This window comes from Nicotiana tabacum, chromosome 21 (genome assembly GCF_000715075.1).
Source record: "Nicotiana tabacum cultivar K326 chromosome 21, ASM71507v2, whole genome shotgun sequence".
Classification (NCBI taxonomy): Eukaryota; Viridiplantae; Streptophyta; class Magnoliopsida; order Solanales; family Solanaceae; genus Nicotiana; species Nicotiana tabacum.
The window spans coordinates 28,539,154-28,549,844 of record NC_134100.1 but is presented as its reverse complement, the minus strand read 5'-3'; the positions used below and the strand labels follow the sequence as shown (position 1 = coordinate 28,549,844).

The 10,691-nt window shown below is 34.2% G+C and overlaps 1 protein-coding gene and 1 long non-coding RNA gene across 2 annotated transcripts; both read left to right on the top strand.

Annotated features, from left to right (window-relative positions):
- Positions 1–493: 493 nt before the first annotated feature.
- Positions 494–2,438, top strand: LOC142175176 (uncharacterized). The gene is made up of 4 exons (XM_075241756.1): positions 494–755; positions 980–1,198; positions 1,292–1,630; positions 2,299–2,438. The coding sequence occupies exons 1-4, from the start codon at positions 494–496 to the stop codon at positions 2,436–2,438; spliced, it is 960 nt and encodes a 319-aa protein (XP_075097857.1).
- Positions 2,439–2,849: 411 nt separating this feature from the next.
- LOC107789504 (uncharacterized) lies at positions 2,850–6,835 on the top strand. Its single transcript, XR_012704559.1, has 2 exons — positions 2,850–6,493; positions 6,588–6,835. It is a non-coding gene; the product is annotated as an uncharacterized LOC107789504 (long non-coding RNA).
- The last annotated feature ends 3,856 nt before the right edge of the window (positions 6,836–10,691 follow it).

Below are 10,691 nucleotides of genomic sequence, written 5' to 3'. Positions count from 1 at the left end.
GAGGACACAATATTGATAATTCCTGGGTTGTTCCTTACACTCCATTTTTACTTAAGAAATTCAATTGCCATATTAATGTTGAAATATGTTCTGACATTAAAGTTGTCAAATATCTTTATAAATACATGTGTAAAGGTCATGGCAAAATTGCTTTTTTTGTGCATGGTGATAATACAAATGTACATATAGATGAAATAAAAGAACATCAATCAGCTAAATGGGTCTCTCCACCAGAGGCAGCATGACGTCTATTTGATTTTCCTATAAGTGAAATGACTCCAAGTGTGATGCAACTTCAGTTACACCTTGAGGGACAAAAATTTGTATCCTTTAAAAGTACCCAAAATATACATCAAATTGTAAATAATCCAATGACAAGGAGGACAATGTTAACAGAATGTTTTGTAATGAACAGTACCAATAAAGACGCTAAGCTCTTAATTTATTATATAAAGAGTTCCCAGAGTATTTTGTATGGTCACCAACTGACAAAATGTGGTCACGTCGACAACGAGGTACTGCTATTGGAAGAATTGTAACGTGTTATCCACCCGAAGGAGAAAGATACTATCTAAGGCTACTTTTAATGAATGTAAGAGGACCTAAATCATATGCAGACCTTTACAACGTCAATAGAAAATGTTGGGATTCATTTAGGGAAGCTGCAGAAAAGCGAGGCTTATTACATTGTGATAACAATGTAATTGACTATATGTCTGAAGCTGTGAATTATCAAATGCCTTATAGTTTAAGACGTTTATTTGCTACATTATTAGTTTACTGCAATCTTACAAATCTAAGAGAACTATGGGAAAAATTTGAAGAACCTATGTCTCTAGATTTCAAGAGAATTTCAATTTGGGAACAAAAAAGATTCGACATTTAGTTTTGAATCATATTAATGAAGTCTTACATTCAATGAGACACAATATATACGAATTCAAATTTACTTATGAAATTATTGTACTTCCTTCACCAGTTAACGAGGAAAAAGATGTTCAGTTTGAGAGAAATATAATAGTAAGTAAAGAAGATTTACTCTTACAAAAGAAATTAAACTCTGAACAAAGAAGAGCATATAATATTATTCTTGATAGAGTATATTCTGATAAACCAGGAGCATTTTTCATTGATGGTCCCGGAGGAACAGGAAAAACATTCTTGTATCGAGCTTTGTTAGCTAATATAAGATCAAAAGGTTTTATAGCTTTAGCAACTGCAAGTTCTAGTGTTGCGGCTTCAATTCTACCTGGAGGACGAACTGCTCATTAGTGCTTCAAAATTCCTATAGACATTGATGAGAATTTTACATCTAATATTAGCAAACAAACAACATTAGCAACTCTAATTCAAGATTCAAAGTTAATTGTCTGGGATGAAGTTTCAATGGCAAAAAAGAAAATGATTGAAGCTTTCAATACTCTTTTAAAAGATCTCATGAATACGAATATACTCTTTGGTGGTAAAGTTGTAGTTTTTGGTGGAGACTTTCGGCAAACACTTCCCGTTGTTCGTAGTGGAAAAAAAGAAGACTTTATTTGTGAAAATTTACTATATTCTGATATTTGGAATGATCTTGAAAAGTTGTGCTTATCAGAAAATATGCGTGCAAAAGAAGATCCTGCTTTTTGTGAGTATTTAATGAGAATTGGAAATGGAAAAGAAGAAACTAACAACTCGAACAAAATTGAAAGTCCACATAATTTTATTATTCCTTTTACCACTGAAACACAATCTTTAAATCAATTATTCAATGTTACTTATCCGAATCTACTTACATTTTTTTCTAATCCATCTTCTATGACTTCCCATGTTATCTTAACTACAAAAAAAAATTTGTTGATGAAATAAATGACATGCTTATACATCAACTTCCCAACAATGCTAAAATATATACTTCAATTGATGAAACTACAGAACCAAGCGACAAATACCAATTTGAAGATTTTCTGCACACATTAAATCCTCCTGATTTGCCACCTTACAAATTAACTTTAAAAAAAAATTGTCCCGTTATATTATTGCGAAATTTAAATTCTTGTGAAGGATTATGCAATGGTACAAGGTTAATATGTCACGACTTTAAGTCACATGTAATAAGTGCTACTATTGCAAGTTGTGATTTCAAAAATACACATGTATTCATTCCGAAAATACCACTCTTAACATCACAAGATGAAAAGTTACCCGTTGCTTTCAAAAGAACACAATTTTCACTTCGATTATGTTTTGCTATGACAATTAACAAAGCTCAAGGTCAGACATTAGATTTTGTTGGAATTTATTTACGTGAACCAGTATTCTCTCATGGTCAAGTCTATGTTACTTTATCTAGAGCAATAAAGATACTGATACACCCACCAACGCCAGAGGATAAAGATGATCATCCTACCTACAGTATAGTTTATGAGGAAGTCATTCAAAAAGCATTCCCTTAAATTAATTATATTTATGTCAATGATGATTCATTACTTCTCCTTCCAACCTGTATAAATATGCCTTTTGATACACTCGGGAAATTGCACTTACAAGTAACTACATGAGCAACTGATTGCTATTCGTGAATCATATGTGGTACACTATTAGGTCTGTGATATTTGAGATTTCAAATACAGTTCGCCTCATCCATCTTTTTGGATCCTTATTACCAATTCACACTCGCTTTTTCATAAGGTAAACTCTACTAACTGAGTTAAGGTAACAACCTGGATCAGTATCAATTGCTTTCTTCATGTTTCTGCATTTCTTTACTTACCTTTATTCTCATATTATCTTTGTTTTTCTTTCCTTTTTTTCATCAGTTTTATTCTCTTCTACCTACATCAGTTTCTCTATTCATTGGTCTTCTCCATTGCGTTTATGATGATCTAGCAAGTACCTCATTTTGTTTATCGTGTTTAATAAATTAATCCTCTAGGTTTTTATACCTTTCTTTTTTGGATTTGCTTGATCTGCTATTCCATGTTTGTGTCATTGTATACATGCAGAACATTTATGGATTCACTCTCAAAACACACATGCATCCTGATTAGCGAGATACAACTAGAAATCATGTAAAGGGAAAAAGAGGAAATTTCTGAGTTCTTAGTTTTCGTCTATTCTTTCTTGGTAAGCATGTAAACCTTTATTCTATTATATAAAATCTTCATTTCCCTATGAAATTCTAATGGTGCTGTTTTATTTTCCTTTTCAATTCAGTCGGTAAGATTTTGAATATTCTTTTCCCTCTTAATATTTTATTTTAATAGGAAAGAATTCTCCATTTACAAAAGAAAAGCTGAATGACATCCAATCTAGGGAGCTGGGATTGGAGTCATTGGATAAATCAAACATCTATGTATTAAAAAAAAATTATCAGTTGTTCAGTGAATGGAGAAAACTTAAGCTCGATTTCCATTAGTTGGGAGATCATTTTTTTTGTGTGGGTACAAACTTAATGACGAACCAACAAAAAGATATCAATGTGAGCTTACCAAAACTAATACATGTGGTTATCTGTTATAAAGCTTCTATGAAATTTTTTTCACTAAGGTGCACAAACTATAAGGACATTGAAGCTTGATTCTTATATAAACTTGCAATTTATTGGGAAAAACTGAGATTGCAGCTTCTAAATGTAGCATCCAACCATATAAATTAACCAAAGTTGCTAAAAATTATTAACACTAACTTTCCAGGGAAAAAACTTTTGAAGCCACCAGAAACCTAATGTAATAAGTGGATCTTAACGGTTCTCTCTCTCTCTCTCTCTCTCACACACACACACACACACACTTTTTAGCCGAAAGAAACATAGCAAAGAAGTCTTACTTTGTGTGTCCGCTTTCCCACTAAGCAGCTAAAACACATGCATGTCTCCTACCTTGACAGGTCAAGTTTAGTTGTCTCTTAACTTTATTCCAAACAAAGATATATCTATTTTTCTTTAGCAATATATAGATAAAATGAAGGATTCATATACGCACTCATAAAAATGAGGGTCAATTGAGTTAGATTCTCTTAAACTCGCTGCTCTTATATTTTGTCGCACATTAAAGATGCAACTACCTGCTTTGGCTAATTTGTGTGACCATAAAAAAAAACGTAAAATGAGTTTTCTTTCTTCTCTTTTTGGGTGAACTGCTCTCTGTTACAAAACAGGTTCCTCTTTCTGTAGATTCTAAGAGAGTTGTGAGATGCTTGTGGGTTTCTATTATGTGATCTATCGAAGGTGGTAAAAGATATTGAAATTCTTGATGGAAAATAGGTATTTTCTATTTCTTGGCTGTAAATGACTAAATGTAGAGAATCCTGGCTTATAAATGAAATAAAGCTGAGTATTTCTCTTTTTATTTTGAGTTATAACATTTGCATACTATGAATTTGAATCTCGACTGATTGTAGTAAGTCTTCAATTTTTCCTTCTCTATCTCGGCGCATATGTTTCTGTATCTTCGAAACATTTGAATACTGACTTTTTGAGTTTTCAGTTACCGGAGATCTTTATATACCTGGAAATTTAAATGTTTTCGTTGTAAGAAGATTTTGGGGCGTAGCTGAGAAGTGGACTTCACCAATAATTCTGCTTCTCCTTCCTCCCGCCATATCCCTGATCAGGTTTTCTTTCCTTTTCTCAAAATTATAAATTAAAGATAGAGACCGAATCTAGAATTTAGGAGTTAGTAGGTTGTAGATCTGCCTTTAGTATTAAAGTTACTTGATTAATATTACGTTAATGCATTCTTATTTTAACTAATAAATATGTGTTGCTGGTGACAAGAGAGACTCTTAAGTTTTCAAGTTTTCAAACAGAGGGCTTTCAACATTGTCTTTAGTGAATGAAGAATTATTTAAGGTACTTCGAAGTAAAGCATGAAATTGCAGGTTGTAGAATGACAAACTAAGAACCTCTCTCCCTGTATCATGTATCAATGAGCTGAAAAATGACCACATGCATGAAAAAGCTTGGGAGGTGTAGTATTAAGTGTTGTCTTTTGTATTGTCCAGTGTCCGTAAACACAGTCGATAATTTTGACCAATTCGTCAATTTTCTTTATAAGTTGTAAGATTATTAATCTGTCTTCAAGATACTCTTTTTCCTCTATGTTTTCCAAACTAAATATTTTCTTAACACTTTTGTTTGCATTGGCAATGATATCGATAGAATTATTTGAAATCTTTCAGAGCAGACAGATCTTTGTGTTGGGTATATACTATATACTTACTTACTATATATAATACTATAGAGATGCACGAACACTGCTGTTCCTTATTGTACCAATAGTTGTGTTAATGGTACTGTATACTTGGACCCATCTGATTGGATAAATAACACGTGTAACGTGCCCTTTTTGTAAGCAAACCACGCCGCACACTGATTATTTGTTCTTCTTCTTTCGTCTAGATTTCTCCGATGCCGCCTCCCCTCAGCCCTAGACCATTTTCTTCTCAAGTTCTCTTTTTCCAGAAGCTCTTGCTTAATCCCTCTGTTTTCATTAAAATGAGTTTGTCCCAACTTCTAAGGAACTTCATTTTCTCCATGGATTGTTGTTATCTTCTCCTGCTTCCTTCTCAATTCTCAGTATCTCTTTCTATTCTATGTTTTTTCAGAAGACATTCTTTCTCGATACATAGCGGTTACTCTGAGGTACTTCTTTTCTTTTTCCAGTTAAATTAGAGTTTTTCTTTTTGTTTTTGTGAGTTTATTGCAAATTTTCTTTCTTAATTAGACTTTATTTCTAATCACGCTTACCGGGTATTGTTCGTTTCAATTTAATGTGTAAGATTTTTGATATTTGATTATAGTATTATGTATCTGCTTTTTGCTCTTTCTTCATGCTCTTTTTTTTCTGGGGTAGGCTCTGTTTATGCATGTGAAAATTTGTTCCAACGCTTCCACGGAAATATTCATATTATGTGCACAAACTGCAACAACACATACCAATAATCACATTGAATTTCCATCTGCGGAAGAAATTGTGTTGAAAAGGGAAGAATTTTGATGCTGCCAACATGTTTGACTATATGCCTAAAACAACTGAATATTCCTTTTTTATACTTTTAGCTAAAGTTGATATTATCTTCTCCTCCAAAATTTGTAAGATCTTTAGTGGTGATAACGGTGAAAATTATTCATGTGTAATGAAGTTATTTTGCTTGTCCAATGTATATATGTTGTGTGAGAACTCTAAGCTTTTGGTATAATGTCAAGCCTTATTTATCTTTTGTATTGACATTTATACTACTTTCGATTTTGGTTCGAGATATTTGTTTTGTATATTTATCTGTATGCCTAAGTTTTCACTGTTTCACTTGTGAGAGTAATAAAATGCCCTGATTCAGTTATCTTTAATTACAGTGAAAGGAATCCTAGGAAGTTGGATTTGGGTATTGCGATAGAGCGGAGTATTACTATTTTTGTTTTGAGTTATATGAGTGATATTCTAAAAGTTTTATTGAATTTAGACTTTTTTTGGAGCCGGTGATAAGAGAAAAAACCTTGAGGAGGAAAAAGGTATTGTCATTAGTTTTCGGTTTTTGCTTCTCTACTGTGCATCTTTGTACCTCCTAAACATTTGAAACTTCATTTTTTGTGTTTTCAATTGCAGGAAATATGGTAAATAATTCGTGCTTAGATTCCCTTGCAATTCAGTAATATGAAACATTTAAATTTTCTTTTTCAGAAAGGAAAATGAATAATTCTTTCATGGTGCTCTACATCTTGATCCTACTGCACTTAGTTATAGCTTTTTGTCATGATTTAACTATTAATAGAAAGCTTTCATTTTACCTATCTGTACTATCTACTGAACATTATGGTATAGATAATTAATTTCCTTGAATTTTTTTCTTTTCATTTGACTTCAGTAGAAATGTGATGCACATAATCTTTCTAATTGTCATATAAAAACTGGCGCACTTTAGAATGGAAATGATGATTATTTGATTTGGACTGAACAGGAAAATGACAAATTTATAATATAATCTTGCTGCAAATTTTTGTCTTAGCAGCTGATGATGTTCCATCTTAGCCTTGAAATATTATCTTAGGATCCATTGTGCCATATGAAGTGGCATGCTTCTATTGGGTACTGGGTTGTAATGATGGTTGTCTGACTCGAAACATATTTGTAGAGAAGAGGTATTCAAATGTGCAGTAGGTATATTTATTGGTGCTTTTTATTCTTAGAGAAGCTTCTTGTGGTTAGCTACATATAAGTTTATATCATTTACTAAATCTTCATGAACTTCTGACATCTATATGTTATGTATCTTCATGATGAAGCCTTCATTTGCGCATTCTAATTTGGCACCATTGTGAGTCTTATTAAAGGTCAAGTTGCCTTTATTTTAAAACTATATATAAGCATCCTACATGCGCTTCCGATGTGTTTAAGTTCTTAACTTTTTATGTGACAATGGAAGCATAATACAAAATTATGTTCTTATAATAGTGATATAAGCTATATTATGAGAGAAAAAGGAAAGACGCACACAAATAAGAATACTGGGCATAAGCTCGAGCACGCATAAAATGAGAAAGAAACATCTACATGTCTATTTAGTTTTGTTAGAATACTCTTTTTTAGTCTTAAAGAAGCATATATAATATGTATAGGTTACTTAGCTTCTTTAGGATCTTTTTAACAAATTATGCTTTACGTGAGATGAAAATAACTCAAACCATAGACAATCATCAAGTGGGAAAGCTTCTTTAGGATCCTTTCAACAAATTATACTTTAGGTGAGATGAGACTAACTCAAGCCATAGACAGTCATCAAGTCGGAAAGAGAACTGATATGTGCTTGGATTGCATCACGATTCTTGGGGACAACTACACTGATCTCCAAGGTTTTCTATCTGGTTACATTTTATGAACTTTGATATTGAATTATTTATTATTTTTTTTACGGGAAATTTACTTTAAAATAGTAGTTGCCAAACTTTATTTCCATCTAAACCATGCGTTGCAGCAGCATATCGAAGACTTTTGTTAAGAAAAAAAGTGGTCCAAGATATTACTCAGTCGCCGTATTTACCTCTTGCTTTTGAATTTTTAGCTTTGGATCTCAACGGTAATCAAATTGTTTAATGTGCAGAGCTTCGACCAACTATTTAAATGTGCAAACTGAGTTGCCACCCGATTCGGGGGAAAGAATGAAACAGGGAAGAACATTGATGTAGCCGAGGTACTTGATTATCCGCGTGAAATACTAAATAATATTTTTAATTTTCTAAATGATAGGTTCTGCAACATTAACAAAAAGTACATTATTCGTTTCTCATGGACAAAATTAGTGAACAAAATAATATTTATGTCATGACCCTAAAGCCCGGATCCAGTCGTGACGACGCCTCTCGTGAAGACAAGGTCAGCCGACACATTCCATTTCAGTAATTAACAGTTAAATAGTAAGAGAGTCTAAAACATGATAAAATAATCCAAATTTTAAGCAGATAATAGCATAATTTGCGGAATACAACCCAACACAGTCCGATACCGGGGTGTCACTATTCATGAGCATCTACAAGTTCTAATACAAGTTTGAGGAAGTCTATAAACTATTACAAACTGTCTGATAAAGAGATAGAAATGATAAGGGGCAGAAACACGGGATTGCGGATGCCAAGCAGCTACCTCGTGGACTCCAAAATCTGTTGGGAGCTCTCAACTCGCACTAGTAAGATCCGCAACGCCTGAATCTGCACACGGGGTGCAGAGAGTAAAGTGAGTGCTCCAACTCAGTGAGTAATAATCATAAATAAAGACTGAAAGCAGGAAATCACGTAAGACACACTACATGCTATAATGAAGCAGTAAAACCAGTGAAAATAGTAAATCAGTGAGATATATGTGAAAGTCATTTAACCCAAATTAAACTTCATGAAAAGCCTTTTTCAACAATTAAGCAGGTAATTAACAAGCAATTAAGGAAAATAACATATAAAGGTTCGCCCCTCGGGCACAGTATCAACAAATCCGCCCATCGGGCAATATCTCACAACAATACCAGCCCCTCGGGTTATATCTCACATCACAATGGGTACCCGCACTCACTAGGGGTGTGCAAACTCTTGTAGGGGCCCCTTACGACCCAAGCACAATATCAAGCCATCTCGTGGCGTCATCACTAGGCTCTCGGCCTCATATCAACAAGCCACCTCGTGGCGTACATATCTCAGGCCCTCGCTCTCAAATCATGATCAGTGTTTCCTCACAACATAGGCCCTCAGCCTTACTCAGTCAAAAGTTCTCACAAGCCACTCGGCAGTAATAAAACATGATTCTCAGCCCAATTATCATTTAAAAGATCATTTAAGTGTTAAAACATAGTAAACATGGCTGAGTATGAAAATAGTGAAATATAACATGACTGAGTTCAAAACATATTAACCATCTTTTTGGACTCAGATGGGCCATGCCTCAAAACTTCAGGGAAGCTTTTGAAAGCTGGAGCCTTTGGAAAGTTGATAGCTCCATCAGGAAAATATGGAAGATGATACCTGCAGCCATTTCTTGGACTATCTGGAATGAAAGGAATAGAAGGTGTTTTGATGGGATATCAACTGTTGTCCAGTCTCTCAAAGCTTTTTGCCTAGTGTATTTATTTAGTTGGGCTTATCTAGCCCCTGTAGATTCTCCTGATAGCTATCTAAACTGTGCTAGCTACCTAGTACTAAGCTTATTTTTTTTTGCCTTTTTGTATTGGAGCTAGCAATTTTCATTGCCTTTGTAACTATTTTGCATCTTCTTGATGCCATCAATGAAACCAATTACTTCATCAAAAAAAAAAAATAACATGACTGAGTTCAAGTATAAAGTCAAAATAGTGAGGAAATATCAATAAAAATCCCCGAAGGGTTCAAATAGTTGGCACGAGGCCCAAATATGACATTCAACCCAAATAATGATGATAGCAAATAGATTTTAGTCAAATACGCGGTAAAATAGTCATTCGGGATGGACTAAGTCACAATCCCCAACAGTGCACGACCCCACGCTCATCATCAAGCGTGTGCTTCACCTAAATATGACACAACGATGTGCAATCCAGGGTTTCATACTCTGAGAACATTATTTACAATCATTACTCACCTCAATCCGGTCTAAACTCTAGCCCGCGACGACTTTGCCCCTCGAATCAGCCTCCACTCGCGTCGAATCTATCCAAAATTAGGATCACGACGTCAAAATATGCCAAGGGAACGAAGTCCAAGTGAATATAATCAATTTACAACCTAAATGCCGAATTACCAAAACCCGAACCCCGGGCAACGTCTCGGAATTCGATAAAATTCACATCAATAGATTCTTTATCCCCCCACGAGTTTATACATATCTAAAGTTCTGAAATCCGACCTCAAATGGTCCTTCAAATCCTCAATCAAAGGTCTAAGTTTTCAAGTCCTAGTTTCCCAAACTTTGATCCTTAAATTCCATAAATTACAAGCCTAATCCGTGAAATAATACCATAGAAACGGGTTTTAGGTACAAAATCCTTACCTCAATGAAGTTCCTTTGAATTGCCTCATCAAAATCGTCTAAAAAGCTCCAAAGCCGAATTAAAAATAGTGAAATAGCTCAAAAATCGTGAAGGACACAATTTATACCTTCTGGACCAGGCATTTTCGTATCTGCGGCCAATTTACCGCTTCTGCGTGTCACGACCCAATCCCCGAACCCGGTCGTGATGGCGCCTCTCGTGTAGAA